The sequence below is a fragment of the Bombyx mandarina genome, chromosome 10, assembly GCF_030267445.1.
Source record: "Bombyx mandarina strain Sakado chromosome 10, ASM3026744v2".
Lineage (NCBI taxonomy): Eukaryota > Metazoa > Arthropoda > Insecta > Lepidoptera > Bombycidae > Bombyx > Bombyx mandarina.
In genome coordinates this window covers 1,298,575-1,322,149 of record NC_143217.1, presented here as the reverse complement: position 1 = coordinate 1,322,149, position 23,575 = coordinate 1,298,575, and the positions used below count along the sequence as shown (strand labels likewise).

Here is a 23,575-nt window from a genome sequence, read left to right as displayed (position 1 = left end):
TTATTTTTTTTTTTTTTAATTTTAAGCTTTAAATCGATCTCCTTTAAAATTGCCTAATGTCGCTTCAACCAAATAACCTCCAACCCCTCGATATGTACAATTAAGCTATACATTGAACTCACCACATATTCTACTAAGTAAGCATTAATTCTTACCTCTATAAAGATAAAATAATTTAGACATAATGCGACCTTAAATAATGCGATAATGATTTTCTTGGAATAGATACTGATTATAATTATTACTCTCATTGTATTTAATTGAATACGTACAGACGAATACGGCGAGGTAGCCATATTTAGTTGACCGAACGTTTAATAAATAAATCCACGTGCTTGATAGCCTAATTTAGAAAGAGGGACTTTAGAAACTCAGAAATGTAATCAGTGGGGGGTAATACGTAATGTAATCTACATTATTCAGTTAGTAATCAAATCAAATTATAGTCACAAATATAAAGTATAGGAAGAAACGATATTTTATTTAAAATTACAGACTGAAAATGTATAATAATATAACTATGCCGTGAAGCTGTAATGCGTTTCGGTTTGAAGGGTGGGATAGCCGTTGTAACTATACTGAGACCTTAGAACTTGTATCTCGGGGTGAGTGGCGCGTTTACGTTGTAGATGTCTATGGGTTCCAGTAGCCACTTAATACCAGGTGGGCTGTGAGCTCGTCTACCGATATAAGCAATAAAAAAATTAAAAAAACTAGCGGCTATATTAAAATATTAACGGATTGGTGATAAAAACAAAAAAAAAACTTTAATCTACTAGATATTCCATTGCTTTTTACGCAAATTTTATGAATATCTATCACTAAGCATAATTTCATGTAGAATTTGTCACATTCTTTGTATACATTTTGGAAATCGTTTTTTGAAACAGAAATTTCATATTATTTCCGTAACATTATTTATTTGACCCCCGAAAATTTAAACAAATTCACTCCTGGAAAGATTCGTCTCTAATCAAGGTATTTACGAGTCCGCGGGAGGCCATGTGGCCGCTTACGTTTAGCATCACGTAGATAGCATGAGACATTGACTGATGTCAGCACGTGACCGTCTAAGCTAATGACATAGAAGTGTCAATACATGGTAGAGCGCGACATAACTTTCAGCACGGATATAAACCAGAAGAAACTAGCTTTTTGAGGTGGGTCAATTTATTCTGAGTTAAAAAAGTCTACAAGTTTACATAATTGTATTAGATGCATCACTACATAGTATAAAACAAAGTCGCTTTCTCTGTCCCTATATCTGTCTGTCGCTATGTATGCTTAAATCTTTAAAACTACGCAACGGATTTTGATGCGGTTTTTTTTAATAGATAGAGTGATTGAAGAGGAAGGTTTATATGAATAATAACATCCATTAAATAGTGGAGAAATCAATAATAAATTACAGTTACCAAAGCGAAGCGAGGGCGGGTCGCTAGTTTGATTATATTATGAATTGAAATCCCAAACTTGTAGTTTATGTAAATACTGGTAGTATGACCTCTTGTGAGTCCGCGCGGGTGGGTACCATCACCCTGCATATTTTTGCCGTGAAGCAGTAATGAGTTTCGGTTTGAAGGGTGGGGCAGCCGTTGTAACTATACTGAGACCTTAGAACTTATATCTCAAGGTGGGTGGCGCATTTACGTTGTAGATGTCTATGGGCTCCAGTAACCACTTAGCACCGGGTGGGCTGTGAGATCGTGCACTCATCTAAGCAATAAAAAAAAATTGTTGCCTAGAAGAAGAGCACAGGCCGAGGATCACGATCATGTGGTACATATCTGTCACTGTGGTAGGTATATATCTATGGTATATACCGATCACGTGATCACGAACAAGTGGTAGGTAGGTACACGTTGTGACTTCACACGGTCACGGTTTTTTTTTTATTGCTTAGTGGGTGAACGAGCTCACAGCCCACCTGGTGTTAAGTGGTTACTGGAGCCCATAGACATCTACAACGTAAATGCGCCATCCACCTTGAGATATAAGTTCTAACGTCTCAGTATAGTTACAACAGCTGCCCCACCCTTCAAGCCGAATCGCATTACTGCTTCACGGCAGAAATAGGCGGGGTGGTGGTCCTACCCGTGCGGACTCATAAGATGTCCTACCACCAGTTCAGTTGCTCAGTTCGGACATTGGCTATTGAGGTCTCTTTTAGTTTTTATTTATTTTATATAATTTGTTTAGATAACCGTAACTGCTAGGTGAAATTAAAGTTCGCCAATAATCTCGCCTGGAAACTCAGTTCTTCACCGACAAAAATGACTTTGTTTTCTAGGACAGATTACCTTTTATCAAAACAACTTTCTAAAGCTACGAACTTCACTCTATATAGTTAGGTTCTTAACTACAATAAAGTAATGAGTTGTTTAAAAACTAATCAAGATTATGCGAACGGTATGAAACGTTTCTAGTTTTTGTATTTTGGTAGTAGCATCGTTGTAGAGACGTGTTTTTATGCAAGGTATCAGGTTTGGTTTCCGCTGGAGAAACTCGGTTTTTGTTAATCCATTGGCTTGATTTTAATAATTTCAAATAGAGAAACAAACTATCGCCTTATATTGGACCAATAAAGAGTATCTAAAAACATGAGAAAGTAAGTGACTGGTTGATATGTAAATTACGGAAATTCTTGCATTTTTAAGCCAACTTACATCTTTTTTCTTTACGGTCAGTGTAATTTTACTGGTGGTAGGAACTCTTGTGAGTCCGAATGGGCAGGTACCACCACTCTGCCTATTTCTGCTGCGAAGCAGTATGCGTTTCGGTTTGAAGGGTGGGGCACCCGTTGTAACTATACTGAGACCTTAGAACTCATATCTCAAGGCGGGTGGCGCATTTACGTATAGATGTCTATAGGTTTCAGTAACCACTTAAAACAGATGGGCTGCGAGCTCGTCCACCCATGTAAGCAATAAATAAAAAAATCTTTAGATTGTATTATTTTTATAATCACATACCTACCTCTTTTCAATTTCCCTTTGTCTTTTCAATTTCACAGATAATTAATAATCAAGAGTAGCGTGTCAGGACAGGGACGGGGTAATGCATTATGCACATTATCGTGCAACGAGTAATCGAATCCTACAAAACGTCAGTTTCGGACGTATACGGATGATCCTAAGTCAATGCACTTCTTTGTCCACGTATCGCCCACGCACTGGCATAAAATTGTACAAGGATCTAATAAAGTTATTGATTTCGGATGTGGCTTTTAATTTGTATTACATTTTTTTTAAAGTTTGGTGCATTATTCATTAAATGTACACCCGAAAATAAATTGGAATTGGGAAACAAGGATGGTGTTTCGGTTGTAGGGAACCGTGACTATTTTAATTCTATTTTGATTTAGTCCCATCAAATTAGAGACTTTACTTGCCCGAACTCAGATAGTAATTTTAAAATATAGCACGTAATTATGTTTTTTTTTAAATAGCTTATATAGAATACACTGCCTTAAAATTGGCTTGGACAATAAAATGGTTACGTAATGGTAACGCGTAGATTACGAACACTTTCTCAGATACAATTTTCATATAGTTACGACTGTATAGTGTAGTCAAATTACTTATTTACAAACACCAATAGCTCTTCGTCGTAGCTTCGAGTCTTCTTTGAACAACAATCTGGAAAGATCCAGTCGAATTACATAAAATATGGAAATAGATGACATGTCCTTCTTCAAACGAGGCTTGTGGAGAGTATTAAGCGGTAGGCAGCGGCTTGGCTCTGCCCCTGACATTGCTGAAGTCCATGGGCGACGGTAACCACCCACCATCAGGTGGGCCATATGCACGTCTGCCTACAAGAGCATTAAAAAAAAATTCTTAAGCTGCTGTATTACCCTTGAAGTGATTCTTAATTGTATATGCGACATTTATATTTAAAACCATTTTATAGCATCCTCTGCAAGCCATGCGTGCTGTCCCGGGCTTACTCAAATGTAAAATATGGGTTAAGAATACTAAGTTTCATGCTATTTGCATTCTTTCGTGTTACATCGTGTTCAGAAACGTATTTTCTTTATATCGTTCGTGTGCTGTGCGGTTTTAATTACAGATGAACAACAGCTCTTTGAATGTTTTTTTGTTTTTGTTAATTGTTTATCTCTGTTTTTCTATTCTCTATTTAGGTGGGCTAATGAAATCGCGGTCGAACTGATGTAAATTGGAAGTCCATAGACATCATAATATTAATGCCACCACACCGATATTGAGACGTGAGAATGAGGTCGAGGCATTGTATTGAATAATAGCCATCCTAGGCTAACATTCAAATCGGGTCGGGTGACTATTTCGCGTTAGAAATAGACAGAATGGCGGTATTCGCCCACGCCGGCATACAATTTGCCTATTTTTGTTGTCTAGTTTATCTATATATTAATACGTGAAGCAAAAACTTTGTATCCCCTTTTACAAACATTTCGCGGACGGAGGAGCATGAAATTTTCCACACTAATAGAGAATATAGAGAAGAAGTGCACAATGCTAATATTTTTTTTAAATAATGCGTAAAAGATACATTAAATCAACAAATAAAACATTACACACACTACATACCATGTATTTGACGTACACACGCATGCATACTATTTATTGTCAAACTTTTGTTCTTGACGTCCGTGGTCAAATTGAGAATATATTAAATATTGTTTGTCTTTATTAATATTGTTTTATAGTGTAGCCTTGGCGAAATTTGTATTTATAGAAGTATAAAATACAATCATAATAGTGTACAAACTTACAATTCCAATTAATTATAGTCGAATTTCGACTACTGCGGGACCTCTAGTATTTATTTAATTACTTCGTTCATAACACTTAAATCCTATAACAATTAAACTTTTTTAAGTTATTTCAAAACCTATTAAGATTTAAAATTCTTAGGCAGTTAAGTAATTGGTTGTATACTTCAGATACCCACTTCGGAAATGTGAATTGCAGGCTCTTGTACGTTCGACGGCTTTCAAACATATCCTGTCGTTATGACCAAGCTAGAGTGTCCCTAAGACTACAGTTGTCACTTTAACTAATTGCATGATGCGAAATATTATATTAATGTATATTATATTAAGTTTTTTGCGTTCGAAGTTAGTTATTATAGTTTATTTATCACAGTTAAAATCTCACAAAACAGTTTTACGGTTTATCAGTCATCACGAAATACTAAAATATTCAAAATGTAGGAAAAATGCCATTATTTATAATTTCCGTGTTTTTTTAAAACCTATAAAGATATAATAGTACTTTAAAAAAAATCTTATTACTTAACATCAAAGTCCAGACCAATTAATGGCGTTTTTTGAATATAAAAAAGAATACACATCAATATCTTCTTAAATCCTTGTAATGCGAAATTTTCCCACTGTCCAAAGATTCCGCCCACAATCCCAACCGGACCCTGTTCAAAATTAACGCACCTACAACACCTTTTTTGTATATAGCTCGTAAATTAATAAACGTATTAATTGCATATATACGAGTCATTTAAATTAAATTAACAAGAATTGTTTCGAGATTAAAATTAATATCTTTTCGATAATTCTCGAGTTCTGAGTATAATCGTGCATATTAGAAATATTTACTCGATACCTGTTTCGGAATTCGAAGAAGCTTCTAGAATTCTTGTATAGTTTTACGCTTGGCTGAATTTACTGCTTGGGAAATAGTCATAGACTTTTATTTTATTATCGTACTATCCTTTATTATCTATCCTTCAGCGAACGAGTTTAACACATAAAATAAGACATATACATATTTACAAATTGCAAATATCGTAATTGTGTTGTTAATAATTTATGAATGCAATGTTCAAGACGTAGGATCTATTTATTAGTTATTATGGAGCAATTTTGTTTGGAGTTATTTAAATTAAAGGGAGGATTCCAAATTGCCAAATGGAGCTAAAATATTGAAAAATTTGATGAGCTAAAATATTGAAATATTGAAATTTTTGAGTAAATGGACATTCTTATAACCTTTCAGTGCTTCTTTAGGCTTTTTAGCGAGTTGTAGACAAGATTTTTTGTCATCATCAGAAAGAGATTCAATGTTAGATAAAGGCCTAGCCTGTTTGATCGGTTCTACGTCACCCGCATCCGTCTGATCTCGGCGATCTTCATCAAGCCGGGCGTGGTTTCTCTTGTGTACCGCAGTTTCTCGGCTCCACTGACGTTAAGAGTGGTAAAACCGTAGACATGATTCTTCGAATCTTTTTTAATGATCAGTTTAATCGAATTTATTAATTTCACAATTTCAGTATTTTAGACCACTTCTTCTTCTTGTCCTTATCAAACATTATTTTGGGTTAACTCTACATGTCTTCTATTTTCATTCAGGCCTATCATACGTTACGGAATCCCATCCTTCTCTCGCATATTCTCTTTCAATCCATCCAAGTATTTTTAAGAAAAATACCCACATACTTACATTACCCATTACAAATTATCAGTTTTTTAGAGTAGAAATTTAAAATCGTTTTCATAGTTCAAATCACTTAAGAATATTTTGATTCGACTCGTAATTGGCTTGTCGATTAAAAGTTATATCGGCGCTCGATACACGATAACGATACTACAAAACCTTGGACAAACCAACAAATCATAATATTAACAATGAACTAACAACTAACTGTTTGTTACACCGTAGCGTTTCCCATGAGTTGGTCTGTGTATCACGGGGAGATGGGAAAAGTTTACAATACCATATTTTTTTATGACGTCGTTTTCGATTTCTTTTAATAATTATTATCTATAAGACTCGTGTTGTGGTGATAGACAGAAGAGCATTCTATTAGAACATAACAGATCAGAACATTTAACTATTTATTGTATTTCACATAGTTTGATGTTAGAGTAAGTCGTGTAACAAATATACAGACTCTCTCAAATTCGAACAATATTCTTTACATTTCATTTAGTCCAATTTTATCCACATTTTTTTTTTATTGCCTAGATGGCTGGACGAGCTCACAGCCCACCTGGTGTTAAGTGGTTACTGGAGCCCATAGACATCTACAACGTAAATGAGCCACCCACCTTGAGATATAAGTTCTACGATCTCAGTATAGTTACAACGGCTGCCCCACCCTTCAAACCGAAACGCATTACTGCTTCACAGCAGAAATAGGCAGAGTGGTGGTACCTAACCGCGCGGACTCTCAAGAGGTCTTACCACCAGTAAATAACCACATGCATTGGTGTGAAGATTAATATAGTTCTAGCAAAGACGGAATTCGGAAGCGATTTTCTTTGAAAGGAACAACATGAACGACATCAATTTATTCCTGCGAATGGGTTTTATCCTGTACAGCGGATCCTCGCCTGGGTCCGTCATTAGTTTACCCAACCAAAGCAACACACAGTCCAATTTGCGAAACATCTCGAGTCTAGTATTAATATCCACTGCTATTTATAATGATTGTAGTAGTGCATACCAACGCGATTGCTTGGGAAACCGTAATAATACACACATTTTCATGGTCTGTGGGCTTCGTATGAGGTAGCCACTGGTGGTTTCATTGACATGTTAGGACATGTATTTTTCTTGACCGGTGGGTAATTTTAATACAATTTTATTGTGTATCGCCATTGTCTGCGGCATAGATTGCAGCTTACGTAATTTCGTCTGCTGAATTAAGCTTTAGTAACTTTTTTTTTAGGATTGAAGGATTACTGGTGGCCCTGAGGCCTTTCCAGTTTCATCAGGACAGATGGGCGAGCAAAGGCTCAGCCAGGAGGGGTGGGATTTGCTAACAGCTGCCCGAGCGCCTCCGAAGGAGACCTAACAACTCAAGAGCAGCTGCTTCGCGGATGAATCTATTACCGGATCGGAATTGCGCCTCGCTGAGAAGATCCGGCGAGAAACTCAGCGAGCTGATTCATGGGTTAGGTTGCGCGTCGAACTCTTTGTCGAGTTCGACGAGTACGGTTACCGCGGTCCCTAAACCTGCTCCTAGTGTTAGAGCTGAGGGCGTCTAATGCAAAAGTTATTGGATCTGATGGATCCGTAAGGACGTGTCTAGGGTTACCGGGGTCCCTAAACCTGCTCCTAGTGTTAGAGCTGAAGGCGTCTAATGCAAAAGTTATTGGATCTGATGGATCTGATGGATCCGTAAGGACGTGTCTAGGGCGTCGGCGGTGACTAGCTCCTGCGTGATCAGGATTCGGGGAGTAGTCAGCGGCGGTGATAAGGCGATTATCATGATGACTTTAGTAACTAAGGCTCTATTGCAATCGTTAATTTGTGCTTTTTTGCGTGGACGTGCTCAAAACTCTCCTGGTGTAAAGTGGTTAGCGGAGTGCACAGATATCAAAAAGGGAATGTCGCCAGCCACTTTGAGACATGAGGTCAGTGCAACGCGTGACTCCTTTACAGCAGACATGGCAGTGGCAGACTAAAACCTTTTGGGGGTCTTCATTCCGCAATGAATACGATATATTTTAACTATTTTTGCATAAAGTCGATCAGCAATATGCCAACTACGATGTTATGTGATTACATTTAGTCCATATCAAAGTTCAATAATCTGTCGATATTAAATATGTGATCGCGTGTTGAATATGGTTTACTTATCTATTCTATACATCTGTCAGTGTATTCGTTACTTAGCACGTTTTATTATAAATTCGGGTTATTACTATAATTTGGAAGCGTACCACGATACGTTTTCGTCACTGGACACGCATGCGGCATGGTAAAGTTTATCTTTGGTGGGCGGCAATGTTCACGTCGGTTTGGGCGTCGGTGCTTTTGCAATGCCCCATCGCCTGGGTCAGATAATATGCATTGTATAAAAAACAGAGACATGATTTGTCTATTGTAGTCTATTTTCATGGATGATCGTTAATTTTGATGCGGTCGTCAAGCAATCGGAAACTAGAAGATAGCTTAACTATAACTTTTATAAAACATCCATACGTCGTTCATAGAAGTTTCTAGATGTCAATAAAGAGCGCATTGCGATGCCGGCTACAGTGCCGGGCGTACAGTGAAACAATAATTGAGCTCCAATTACAAGAATTTCCAGCAACAAGGAAATGCTTCGCTCTGTTATCGCGGCGTGCAAGGTTCCCTTCATATTTTCATTGCATTACGATCGTAAACTTGGAACAATGGACCGCTCGAAAACGCTTATCCCGATTTTTAGTATTGCGTGCTTAGAAAGAACCGCGGAAATGCGTGATGCGAGACTCAGAAGTATCTGCACTGTGTAAGGTCTGTGTATTCCTGAAACCGAAGACGGGTCGTGGAGCCGGTTAATACAGACACGAAGCCATCAAATTCATTATTTATTTTGTGAGAACATAATAATAATAATAATAACTCTTTATTTGACACCACATGTACAGAGTAAGCATATAAAACAAATAATAGACGGTGACATAAATTGGCGGCCTTATCGCTGAAAGCGATCTCTTCCAGGCAACCTTGCAGGGAGAGGAATAAGCAAACTAGCATGGACGGTGCTATATCTTAATAAGCTTACGTAGAAATATATATGTCGGAGGAGAAACGCTGAAGGAATGTTTTTAAAAAGTGTGACGTCAACATTGTTGACGTCACGGTCATTAAGTTCTCGACGATGACTCATGTTTGGGCTTCCAAAACAAAACTTCACGAGAACTGCGTATATTGCACGAGAAGCGTAACAACTTTACAGAGAGATCCGTACAGTACAACGGCTCGGACACGAATGAATTAGCGCCTTTTTTTTTTTTTTTTTTTTTCCTACCTAAGCTGAGAGCCTTGAGAGGCTATATCAGCGTAACCCTAACTTTAGTAGGTGAGCTCACGGGGCTCAAACCTGACGATGTTGCTAACACGAACCCTAGCAAGAGTCGTGCTTCGCAGAATCTACCACCGGATCGGAAACGCGACCCACTGAGAAGATCCGGCGAGAAACTCAGTGGGCTGTGTCTGAGAGTTAATTTACTCGTCGAGCCCTTCGTCGCAAGCGACGGGTTCGACGAGAACGGTGACCGGTGCTTGAATTACCTAAAAGCACCGTTAGTGGATCGGGTGGATCCGAGATGACGTGTTTTGGGCGACGTCGACTGCTTTCCATTCTGTCCGCAGGATCGGGAATGTAGTTACCGGCGGCCACGATGAGAGGGTTCTCGTGTCGTGCCGCTTTATCGAAGTGGCGCATGGACGCCGACTGCAGATACTTACTGATGGACTCAAAGTCCAGGTCGTCATGGAGGTCGACGTTCCTGACGAACCACGGGGCTCCGACGGCTATCCTGCAAAAACGGGATTGAATAATTTGGAATGATTTCAAGTGTATGCGGGCCGCGTGAGCGAACACTACACTTGCATAGGTCATGACGGGGCGTATGCAAGTTTTGTAGAGTGTCACCTTATTTCTAAGGGACATTTTACTTCGCCTACATATCATCGGGTAGAGACGTCCTAGAATGAAGGCGGCACGATCGCGTACCGTCTTGATGTGGGGGCGGAATGTCATCCTACTGTCGAGGGTGACGCCTAAATATTTGACCTTCGGGGCCCACGGTATGGGCTGGTCGAACATCGTGATCGGGCGAACGGCGGGGGCGGGGGTATTGACGTGCCTAGTCGGGAGGGGGATGCTCAGCGTGGTGTTCGGAGGGCGACCCCTTTTGAAGAGCACCGCTGTGCTTTTCGTGGGGTTAATGTCGATGCGCCACTTCCGGAACCACTGTCCCATGGTGGTAGCTGCGGTCTGAAGTCGTCGATGAAGCAACGCCTTCTTCCTACACGAGTAGTAGATGGCGGTGTCATCGGCGAAGAGCGCCAGATGGGTCTCCGGAGACCGGGGTATATCGTTGATATACAAACTGAATAGTAACGGGGAGAGGGCGGAGCCTTGCGGGACTCCGGCTGTGACGTGACGGGGCCGGGAACGCGTTCCCTCGACTCGATATCGGAACGAACGGTTCGACAAGTAGTCTCGTATGATGAGCACGAGTCTGTCTGGCACTCCCATGTTATACAGTTTGAATATCAAACCGTTGTGCCAGACTTTGTCGAACGCCTTCGCTATATCGAAGAAGAGGGCTCCTGTCGGAATGGGTTTCCGCCTGTTCAGCCCTAGTAAGATGTGCTCCGTGAGGCGGTGCACTTGATGGACGCACGAGTGTCTGGCGCGGAATCCAAACTGCTCGTCTATAAGAATTTTATTCGCGGATACGAAATCCCAGAGGCGTTTACGAAGGAGCCGTTCGTATAATTTGCCTATCGCCGGGAGGAGACTGATGGGGCGGTAACTCGCGGTTTCGTTATTCGGTTTGCCCGGCTTGTGTATGCCGATAACGTCCGCTTCTTTCCACGCCGCGGGAAAGATGCAGTTCGTCATAGCAGCATTTAATATCGTGGCCAACATCGTTATCAGTTGGGCTGGTAACAGTTTTAGCGCGCGGTTGCGGATGCCGTCGGAGCCGGGAGCTTTCCGTGGTTGTAGGCTATCGATCGCCTCCTTAACCTCGGAAGTGGTAATGGGGGGTAACGCGTCCGAGGGCGGCAGGGAAGCTCTGCGCTCGACCTCCCTGTCGACGAACTCGGTGTGTTCGGGGTCCGCGTGTTGAGTGCTGGTGGTGCACTGTTCTTGCAGTGCATCGGCCAGCAACTCTGCCTTGTCATCGTCATCGTAAGCCGGTGGTTGGCCTGAGGGGCGTACGAGAGGCGGCATAGTGACGATAGTTTCGGACTTGAGGGTCCTAGCTAGTCGCCAGTATGCTTGGTGAGTGGGCGCGAGTTCTTCTAAATAACTATCCCAGTTTTCGTTTCGGGCGTCGCTTAAGCGGGATTTGACCTCCCGCTGTAAGCGACGCATCCGAGTCCGGTTTGGATCCGTGGGATATCGATCGTAGGCCCGGATTGCCGCGTTTCTGATTCTAACGAGGTCCCTAAGATCGGGGGAAAGTCTGATGCGGTGGAAGCAGTCCTCCACATCGACTTGTTTCGAGGATCTTATGATTGCCGTCGAGACGTGATCAGTGAAGATGTTTATGGATTCGACGGTATCCTCGGGGGATGGAGTTGAATCCGGGCCGCAAGGGAGGATTGGTGGAGCGGTGTCAGCTAAGCACGTGCCCAGCTTCTTCCAATCCACCATGGTCCTCGTATCTGGTTCGCGGTTGAGTGGGCGACCGAGCTGCATGACGACAGGTCGGTGGTCTGAGTCGAGTTCTGACATTGCCTCGATGGAGCGTAAGCGCAGAGTTACGTTCCTCAGCAGTGCCAGATCTATTGTGCTCGGACGACGCGCGGCGTTGTACGGATAGCACGTGGGGGTCGGGGGGTTGAATATTTCGAATGTGAGGTCGTCTATGAACGCGTCGAGACGCCTACCGTTCACATTCGTGCGATGGCAGTTCCACCTAGTGTGGTGGCAATTTAAATCGCCTGCCAGGATGACCGCGTCCCCCATACCGAGCAGTGTCTCGAGGTCACTGCTCAGGAGGGGTTTGTCAGGGGGGAGATAGACGGATGCGATGACGATCGGCTGGTGTCCCGTCAGCGCGATGCGGCACACTGACGCCTCGATATGTAAGAGCGAGGGAGTATCGAGAGGGACGCAGTGCAGGGCCCTCCTATAGTAAATGACAGTCCCGCCCTTGCGGGTGGAGAGTCTGTCATTCCTAACCATGACGTAATTCGCGACTTTGGGGTCGCGACGCGAGGGCTTTAGGAAGGTCTCCTGCACCAGAAGGATGTCGATGAGATTGAATTAGCGCCAGACAGCACGGCCGTATTTATAGGACTTTACACGTCAGCGTGTTGACAAGTATTAAACACGTGAGCGTGTTTACAAGATTTTAAAGTATTGAAATTACAATAAAAGGGACTGTTTAACATCAATTTCTTATCACAGAGTAATTAGTTGATGATCAGTAGGTAAATAGTCATATTTGCGCCGACATATACTTATATACACATGTGAAAAATAAATACAATACAAGATAGACTTACATACGATTAAATACAAATAAATACTAAAAATATGCAAGTAAATACAAATAAAATAAGTACCAACTTATACAGTTATATCGTAGGAGCCATATTATTGTGCAACATATATATATTCTTTTTTTATATCTTAGATGGATGGACGAGCTCACAGCCCACCTGGTGTTAAGTGGTTACTGGAGCCCATAGACATCTACAACGTAAATGCGCCACCCACCTTGAGATATAAGTTCTAAGTTCTCATGTTTTAGTTACAACTGCTACCCCACCCTTCAAACCGAAACGCATTACTGCTTCACGGCAGAAATAGGTAGGGCGGTGGTACCTACCCGCGCGGACTCACAAGAGGTCCTACCAGCAGTAAAATAGTGTAGTTAACGAAATAAAGTGAGTTTTACGGCTTTCTCTCCACCCCTCTCCTCTCCAGCTGCCACTATTCCTCCGTCCACACAATATTACCAAACGCACAACATGGGAATTGGCTCCGCGTCTTATTTTCTAATTTCAGAATGTTTTTTGCATCGCCCTCAATGTAATACAATTAAAGGTAGGCTGACACGCGGATTTGACCGCTGGCGGATACTAGTTGACTTCACATTCCATTGCGCTTTCATTTGATGGTGACTGCGGGTACAATAAGTATACAATAAGAATAGTAATTCTTTATTTGATAATGTCTACAATTATGCAACTGCCGTTGATAAAATTTTTGTAAATTATAAATGGGATTAGTAAGATTCAATTTAGGGTTTAAATGGAAGTTAAAAAATTTCAACTTGAAATTGTAGAATTCTCATAGGTTTTGTTTTGTCTTGGAAAAATGACTCTTATTGTCTAGGAAACAAGGTGGATGTAGTTCTCGGATATATATTTGTTTGTAACATCCTGTTGCGGTGCCGGCGCGCGGATGTGGCGTAGGCAGTGACCAATAAACCCATAAAGCTTCGAGAAGTTTTAGATATTACGGTTGTGAAATATTAGGTATTATCTACGAATACATTTTCGATGGGTATTACCACTTTTATATGGTTGTGTTTAGTTTTTATTTGGATTTTTCTAATATTTCCAAAATATCTTTCCGATGTCGAACGACTTTAATTATTATTCTTTGATTTTTAATAAGATCTGACCTCTTTAACTGTGACGAAAAATTATTTGTTATTGAAAAGCAATCAATCGTGTGTAACGATCAATCAGTGTCTAGGAACAGTTTTAAAGTGAGCAAACTTTTTACTAGACTAAACGTCGCCCAAATAGAACTAATCTGTTGGATCTTCGAATCCCCTTACGAGGGCGAGGATCGGACCTCAGGGTAACCCTCCCTGTTCGGGTATAGGCTTTTTTTTATATTGCCCTTGTAGGCAGACGAGCACACGGCCCACCTGATGGTGAGTGGTTACCGTCGCCCATGAATTTCAGCAATGCCAGGGGCAGAGCCAAGCCGCTGCCTACCGCTTAATACTCTCCACAAACCTCATTTGTCATAGCGCTCGGGAAACACCCTGGAAGGGAGCTCATTCCATAGCCGGATGGTACGTGGCAAAAAAGAGAGGTCTTTGGAACCGCACTGTGGATGACCGCAGTGGCTCCAGGTAGTATGGGTGAACTCCGGTGGAGGGCGGTGCGATGGTAAAAACGAGACGTTGGTATCATCTCGAACAATTTCTCAGAGCACTCCTCATGGAACATGCGGTACAAAATACATAATATACTCCCTGCCTAACGAGGCAGTGATTATGAGATTGCTGGAATGAGTCACCTATGTGCTGGAATGAGTTTTCTTCTGTCTTCCTTCCTCTGTTCTGTCATTTGTCTTCCCTTACACGGGCGGCCGCTACTCTCCTCCAAAAATTTTTTTTTTCCAACAAATTGAACTGCATTTTTATTTTATCTACAATCACTCGGTTCAGTGTCGACGAACACCGTTCCCATGTAGTTTCATTCTCTTCACCATTACGTGGCACCTGTTAACTACAACCTGTACATATTTAATTAGTCCTGAGACTAGACTAGCGTTTGTCAATGCATAACAACAGCGGTTGTCGCCCGAGACGCACGCGCGCTCTCCGAACCTTCTCGAACAAGGAGCCTCGCAAATCGAAACGAAATTAAAATTATCAAATCGTAGTCAAATTAAATCATAATAAAAGTGTATTCGAAGAGTTTTACCGCCAAATTCGAAATTGGAATTCGAATCGTGTTTATTTTTTTCTAATAGAACAGGGCATGCATTAGTTTAACGCGGCTTGAATTCGAAATACGAAATTCGAAAAACTTATTAGACTTAGCAAAAAGGCAAAGAAGTTTTACCAGAAGATTCTGTGTTGGAATTTTAATTGTGTCAAAGTCGATGGAAATAAATATTGAATTTGTTTGTGTGTGAGTTTTATTGGACTGTGCCTGGATTTGTTTATCTGTAACGAGATGACCCCTGTCGGGCTACTGTTCAAAGTTAACAGGTAAGGTTTGAACCATTAGTTAAGGCTGACGGCGCAATGGACTTAAGAGTCAAGTCAACTTTTAAATTTTATTAAGCTTACAATAAAATAAACTCACATTACTATTTGTATTGTTAAAAGTATTTCCAGTCAGGCTTTTGTGTAATTCCGTATAGTATAATATAATATAGTACAGTATTTAAAAAAAAAAATATTAAATTACTAAATGCCTTGTATATTTTAAAACTGGTTTTAAAATTCATTTTAGTATGGTCGTGGTTAAAGATTTTTTTATTGTCCTTTTGGACAGACGAGCATACGGCCTGGTGATGGTAAGTAGTTACCGTCGCCCATGGACGTCAGCAATGATGATCGATTATGAATACTTCATTTGAGCTATGCCCCTCGTAAAGCGGGTAACATCGCCTTAAATATTAGTATGCCAGTGAAGTAGCAAGTTTTTAAACACAACACAATTCGGGAAGGTGTCACGTGCGATCGTGTTTGTATTGTACATATTTTATTTTTTAGATCTAATGTAAGCTGTACGTACGCTCTTTATGGAACCCGTGTATTTATAAAAGAGATCCATCTGTGTTGTGATATTTTATCTGTGGGAATTTTAAAATTTGTTTTACCTTAAGTTATATAGATTTAAAGAATAGGATTTAAAGAAATGTAATTACGACTGATGTAACGTGATCAGATTGAGCAGTCATCCGTATGTATTTGTTGATTTTATTGTTATTACAATTAATAGTTTTGGGAAAAAATAGGTGCGTATGGCTTAGTAATAAAGGGATGATCGTTTGTTGACTTGATATTATCGCTTTATTGTCGTTGTTTCGTCGCAGGTTATAAGAATAGGTAATAGGATATTTTTTACAGAGACCGCATATATTGCGAGATTGTCTTCAAAATGTCGTTAAGAGTTTTTGCTTAATTCCCTACATTCTGTAATAGCTACACCGTGTAAATGTTGAAGTAATTTACATTACTATGAGAAAAAATATTAATATTATTTAGGTACTTCGAACAAAATTATTTTACGTTTTTTTGCTTAAGTGGGTGGCCCACGTGATGTTAAGTGGCAGGGTTGTGGTACCATGCTGACTTACAAGACGTCCTACCACCAGTTATTACGCAAATTATAATTTTGCGGGTTTGATTTTTATTGAACTTGGAAGTGTGTGAAGATTTGATAAGTACGTATTTCATTAGAAAAATTGGTACCCGCCAGCGGGATTCGAACACTGGTACATCGCAAGATACGAATGCACCGGACGTCTTATCCTTTAGGCCACGACGACTCCTAAATAAATAGCTTAAATTGTGAGAATCTCATTAATAACTAAGTACACTGATGAATAAATACGCTACGGATACAATTAACAAACTCACGGATAAGCTCTGTCCACTTCGTTTAATTAGCGGCGCGATGATATTTTAATTGCGGCTCCTTAAGATTAATTTCTACGAACTAAACAGTTGCTGTTTAACGATCACCGTCCGATATGCACGGGCGAGTTAGCTTTGTGCACACTCCAGCAGGCGTGCGATGCCGTTTTCCTATAGGGAATTGTTCTGAGGGAAATCCGTAATTGGCGCCAATACTCATATAACAAACATTTGGCTCTCCCTCCGTGCTTCGTATTCCTTAGTGACCTTTACGGAGCACTTTTGTCAGGACTATTTTGTTAATTTTATTTATTACATTTACTTCAGATTTTGCATCCATATTACATTCATTAACATTTCTTGTAGTATACCAGAATTAAATAAAAACAATAACTATAATCTCGGAATAGAATAAAAGCAATAATAATAATAACACAACAAAAAATCAAATAATAATAATAAAACAAAACTTAAAATTAACGTTAAAACTACCTTAACCTAATACTGGTTTGGATCCAGAGTGATGTTCCTCCATTTATTCCTGTCCTCCGCGCAGTGGATATCGACGTTGATGCTGAAGTTCAACGTCGTCTTAATCTGATCGGACCAGCGCATGGGACTACGCCCCTGGGCCTCTTTCCTTCCACTTTGCCGGTGACGAGATTATCCCTTATTCCTCGCAACGTGACCGAAAAACTCTAAAATCCTATGTAGGCAAATGGTGCAGAGTCTTATGGAGACGCCTAGTTCTTCCAGGATTTATGGCATTTGGCTCTAAAGACATATAATTTTTTTTTTTTTTTTTTTTTTTTTTTTTTTTTTTTTTTTTTTTTTTTTTTTTTTTTTTGGTCAGGAGGAAATCGCCGGACTTCCGCCCTTTTCTGGGGATACTGGGCGGGGTATGTCAGAGTCGAACTGACTAAAACCTCCTGTCGCTCAACAACCAACGTCCAAACCTCGCATGAGACAGAACTCATGACAAGGCAAAGGGGGGAAAGTGAAGCGTTTAGTGCGGAGCACATCTCTCCCATCACCCTCCCCCTCGGGACGCCGGACTGGCGGTCGTCGGCGCCACGACCACCAGCCCTCTCGGTCGGCAGACTGTCCGAAGCCCGCCTAGATGGCGCCGGTTAGAGTGGGTTACCCTACGGAATACCCCGCTGGGCCAGAACCAGCGTGGGTCGAGGATAGCCGGCCTTCCATCACCCGGATGCTCTTGCGTAAAACGCGTGCAGAGCAGCTTGCACGTCGTCTTCTTAGGCCCCCCTCGCCGGTCCCCAGACCGACATGTGAGGGGGACCCGAAACACTTAGAGGGCCAGGGCTTGGGCGAAATCCGCCTCCCTGGCCCCCGCTCGACGGCGGCGGGATTGTGCGTCTCTCACGCGCCCCGCCGCCTCCTTCTGCGAGATGGTGCACTCGCAGAAGTCGAGCATCGCCTTCCACGACTCGTCGTCGCCGAGCATCGATGCCACAACACTCGGCAACGACAAGTCGGTTCCTATTTTTGCGACGAGGACACGGCGCCACCCCTCCCATGCGGGGCAGGCGACGAGCGTGTGCTCCGCCGTGTCCAAGTCGCAACCACAATGGTGGCACTCTGCCGTCGGCTCGGCTGTGATCCGGTGCAGGAACTCACCGAAACAACCATGCCCAGTGAGCACCTGCGTAAGCCGGAAAGTGAGGCGTCCTCTGTCACGATTCACCCAATCCACAAGGACCGGGCGAATCGCCTCGACGGTCCTACGACCAGCCGAAGGATCAGCCAGCCGTCTGGACCACGACTCCAGCACGGACCGCCGAGATTGGGCCCTCCGTGCTCTGACCACACTGGGGCTGGGACGCGCCACGCCCCGGGCACGAAGTTCAGCCCGCCACCTATAGTCAGCGGCGAGCGCCTCCGCTTCCAGAACCCAAGGCGGCGTCCCAGCCAGTACACACGCCACCTCAAAGGAGATGGTGCGATAACCACGGATGACCCTGACCGCGATGGTGCGTTGCGGCCGTTGCAGCAGCTTCGCCACCCCCACGGCCAGGGACTGGCCCCACACGGGCGCCCCGTATAGGGCCATTGATCGCACCACCCCCGTATAGAGACGGCGCGTCACCTGGTCAGGCCCCCCGACGTTGGGCAGAAGCCGGCTTAGCGCGCCGGCCACCCCCAATAAACGAGGGACCAGGTTCTGAAAGTGAGCACGGAAGGTCCAACGACTGTCCAGAATGAGGCCGAGGTACTTCAACTGCACCCCGACCCCGATACGGACGCCTCCAACCACGATATGGGCATCGACAGGTGGCACTCTCCGGGGCCTGTGGAACCACATGGCCTCGGATTTACTGAGCGCCACGTCGAGGCCCAATCTCCTAATTTTGCCGACGACATGCGCCACCCCAGCCGTAGCAAGACGGGCAGACTCAGCAAAACTCCCCCCCCGGGCCACGACCAACGTGTCGTCCGCGTAACATATTACGCTCAGGCCCGGGAGGAGGGCACCTCTCAGCACCCAGTCATACCCGATATTCCACAAAAGGGGGCCGAGCACCGACCCCTGTGGAACACCGCGCACGACCGGGAACCGGTGCAGGATCCCACCATGTCCGGTACACGTGACCGATCTGTCCTCTAAGTAGGAACCCACCAGCCGGCGAAGGTAGGGGGGCACTCTATGTCGTTCCAGCGCCCCCCCTATCACGGACCAGGGCAGGGTGTTAAACGCATTGGCGATATCGAGCGACACCGCCAAAGCCACCCCACCCCTGGAGACGGCCTCCTCCGAGAGGGCCCGCACGCGAAGGATCGCGTCTACCGTTGAGCGGCCCTCTCGGAAGCCATACTGCTCCGCCGACAGATCGGGTCCCACCCCGACCAGATGCTGGATGATGCGGGCTGCCAGAATGCGTTCCAGCAGCTTGCCCACCTCATCCAGCAACACGATGGGACGGTACCCGGCGGCAGTATCCGCCGGGCGCCCCTCCTTTCTCAACAGCACGAGTCTGCCCGTCCTCCACGATGAAGGAAACCGTCCCGACTCGAGGCAGGAGTTGTAAAGTCTCAAGAGTCGGTCCCCTAGGGCACCAAGAGCCAAGGCCCAAACCCGGCCATGGACGCCATCCGGGCCGGGTGCAGTGTCCTTCGCGCACATTTTGCGAACGGCCACACGGAGCTCCGCCCCCGTTATATGGGGCACCTCAGCAGGGACTTCGCCGTCGTAGTCCGGCGGCGCGTCCATAGCGGGAGCGACAAATCCCTCCCGCTCCTGCGGGAAAAGCACCGAGACGATGTCCCGCAGCTGCTGAGGCTGGAGACGCTCCGTGATCGGGGGGGCCCATGGGCGCATTTTATTGCGCACCATATGATAGGGCCGCCCCCAACTTAAGACGTTTAGGATAATTGTATTTTAATTTTGGAAGGTTTCACTTCTACCACGTGTGAATTGCACACATTTTGTTTTTTTTTTTTAATTAGTGTGACTGACTCGCTGGTGCAGTAGTAAGCTTGTGACTGTGATGTCCAGCGTCGTGGGTTCGATTCCAACATCGGGGCAAACATTTGTGTGATGAACAAATTTCTTTGCTGTTTGCCTGGCAGCTTAACTACATAATAATAATATGTATATTTTTAAAAGTATACTAGTATGTATGTCAGTCTCTGGTACACATAGCCCTGTGCTAATGCTAAATTGGAGCCGAATGACCGTGTGTGATTTGTTTCCAGTTATTGTTACGAGGTTCACCCCTAGTGATTAAAGCTGTTTGATTTATGTCGCTTAATACGTTTTCGGTTAATACGCGACATTTATCTTTGTAATTAAAGGTCTGTTGGTATTAGTATTGATAATTCGATGTTTGATAATTGAACTTCAATTAAGTTTATTTATCTACCAACCGGAGGGACGCGGCCCCGTAGGGAGACCTAGGTACCACTGGTTTGACCCTGTGGAAGGGAATTTACGTGAGCTCCAAGTGTCGAACTGGCAAGGCGATGTTTATTGTCGAAGGCCAAGACCTATTTCGGGGTCATAGCGCCAGCGCAGTAGTAGTATTAGGAGGTGAGAGCCCGTAGATTTTGGTTCAGATAGCGTACTTTCTATTTTAAACATACTTTAATATCGTACGCATGTTTGTTTGTTTACGTGCAAAGTTAACTTGAAATTTTCATACTTGATTGTTTTAAGCTACACATATTATTTCCTGCAGAATCTTGCAAGTTGTCTAAGTATCAGTTTCGTCAACGCAAGACAAGATTGACCAATTCGAAAAATAAATACTTATATGTTTGAGAGCTTACGATATCAATCGCTCTGAAGTGTTGTAGTTCCTTAACAAATATCGAGTGGTCGCCGTGGAAGATTCAATTACACGTAACTAACGGTTCTTTTAATGTTATTTAAATGTGATATTTTGACGTCACACTCGGATGCGCATTTTACATACATTTGTCGACTTAAGAAAAAGAGGGGGGCCTCAATTCGGAGGGTGTTTTTATTGAACTTTGTATTCTGTCAAAACTCGAATATTTCAAATTTGCTTTTAAGAAAACAAATAAATGGCATAATAGGCGCCTAATTCTCACGTTTTACCATGGAATGGTATCTGTGAATTAAGCTGAGAGTAAGAAAACTGAAAATCTGACAAGTAACTCTCGACCATAGACCATAGACCTATGACCTATCACCCTTCTGCTTGTACCTATGGCCGCGTTCACTTTGTTCTTGTCTATGGTCCTCGGTAGCCATTAAACAAGAGATGGGCCTTGTTCACTCAATAGTGAAATAAAAAAAATTTGACGGTCATCCACCTCATCATTACATCGTTTTGTACAAAGCTACTTTTTGTTTAATTCGGTAATTTAAAATAATCTATTTTATACAATCTTTCGAGTGTTCAGAGTACATGAAAACTGGTTTAATATTTTCGAATAGACGTAAAGAAAAAAAAAAGTTTTTAGCATTTTGATATGTAATAGCCGATTCACAAAATTAATAATTAAAAATGACGAACATCTATTTAGATTTCCGAAATAAGCTTATTTAAGCAGAGACTACGTTTTTTTTTTTTATAGCTTAGATGGGTGGATGAGCTCATGGCCCACCTTTTGTTAAATTATTACCAGAGCCCATAGACATCTACAATGTAAATGCACCACCCACCTTGAGATATAAGTTCTAAGGTCTACTGAGATCTTAGAACTTATATCTAACTTAGAACTAATATCGGATAGCCGTTTTAACTATATTGATAGTTACAACGGCTATCCCACGCTTCAAACCGAAAAGCATTACTGCTTCACGGCAGAAATAGGCAGAGTGGTGCTATCTACCCGTTCGGACTTATAAAAGGTCCTATCACCAGTAATTACGCAAATTATAATTTTGTGGGTTTGATTTTTATTATACGATATAAATACATAAATACGATATAAATAGTATTGTTAAGAATAAGCGGTAATATAAGTCTGCGGGGTTGGAGTACAATCGATAGAAGAACACTGGACGACTTGAGGACTACTAGGTTACCACCATACCCATCTCCTGAAGATAAACAGCGAGACAGGTCCCGACCTTCTGTTTACAAAGAAACAAAAAAAAAGGTGGTCGAATCCAGGAGCTTGCGTCGTATCTGTGTCAACGACATGCAACCGTGTGGTCGTAATGTCGTGTTCACAGCACGCTAACAGTACTCACACGAGAGTTTCTAACGAAAGATTCACGCTTACATTGTATCTCTGCATATTTACATAGTAAAGAGAATAGTCGAATTTAACGGGTTTAATGGCTTCGAGCTAATGAAAACTGAAGTTCGAAGTCTGAACAGGATAACATTTAGAACCATACATGAAAAGAATGGTCAATCGAAATTCGACTTTAAACACTGATACGTCATGATTCAAATCGACGTGGCCTAATGGATGACACGCCCGGTGTACTACCATTATCGATGAGACTTTCCCATTGTTCAATTCCCGCGCACTGGTACTATTTTTTATGACGCACTTAACTCAAGCTCACCAATGATTTTCATGATATAAGACTGACACGATGCAATAAAATAAAAATCAATTCGCGTAATAACTTCACAATTAGGATATAGTCTCTTAAGGCTTATTTTAATAGTGAATTAACTGTCCCACTCTTATAACAAGACCCAGTAACTGCTTCTCCACAGAAATAGGATGATTACCCCCACGAGATTCGGCTAGCGAGCTAGCGGGAGCGTTCAGAATACCAGATTGCAATCCCGTCTCCTGCCCTATTGCCTCATCCGCCAGTAGTAATAGTATGTCTGTAGAGCGGTGTGGGCGGTTGAGGTTTGAGGTCATGAGCGTTTCGAATCTATCGTATTCCTCCGACATTGCAACTTGGTGACGTTTTTTTTCCCCCTACCTATGCTGATAGCCTTTAGAGGCTATTTCAGCTTCTCCTTGAGCTCACGGGGCTCTAACCGGGAGTGCTAGCACTGGCTCTAGCAAGAGCAGTGCTTCGCAGAATCTAACACTGAATGAATTGCTTAGAGCGACGTCGACTGTTTACAATTCGGTCCACAGGATCGGGCATGTAATTACCGGCGGCCACGACAAGAGGGTTTTCATGTCGTGCCACCTTCTCGAAGTGGTGAACATGGTGACGATTGACGCTTTGTAACCCAAACAACGATGTAGTTGCAACGACTAATTGAAATGCTAATGTATACGCAAAAATGTATTGCACGCATAGGGTTGCGAAACTGACACATACTAAACAACCTTTTTTTGGAATGTTTTTATAGTTTTTCGTTCAAA

General features: G+C 42.7%; 1 protein-coding gene across 2 annotated transcripts in view; it reads left to right on the top strand.

Moving 5' to 3' along the window:
- Traf4 (TNF receptor associated factor 4) overlaps positions 1–23,575 on the top strand; it is a 137,367-nt gene that overhangs the window by 13,279 nt on the left and 100,513 nt on the right. Inside the window, exon 1 of one of the 2 annotated variants that reach the window (XM_028172592.2) lies at positions 15,006–15,421. The exons of the other annotated variant lie outside the window; for it this stretch is intronic. Within the exon in view, the coding sequence (XP_028028393.1) occupies positions 15,387–15,421 (35 nt within the window). The 5' untranslated portion in view covers positions 15,006–15,386. Of the gene's footprint in view, positions 1–15,005; positions 15,422–23,575 lie in introns of those variants that run through there. 2 annotated transcript variants of the gene reach the window in all.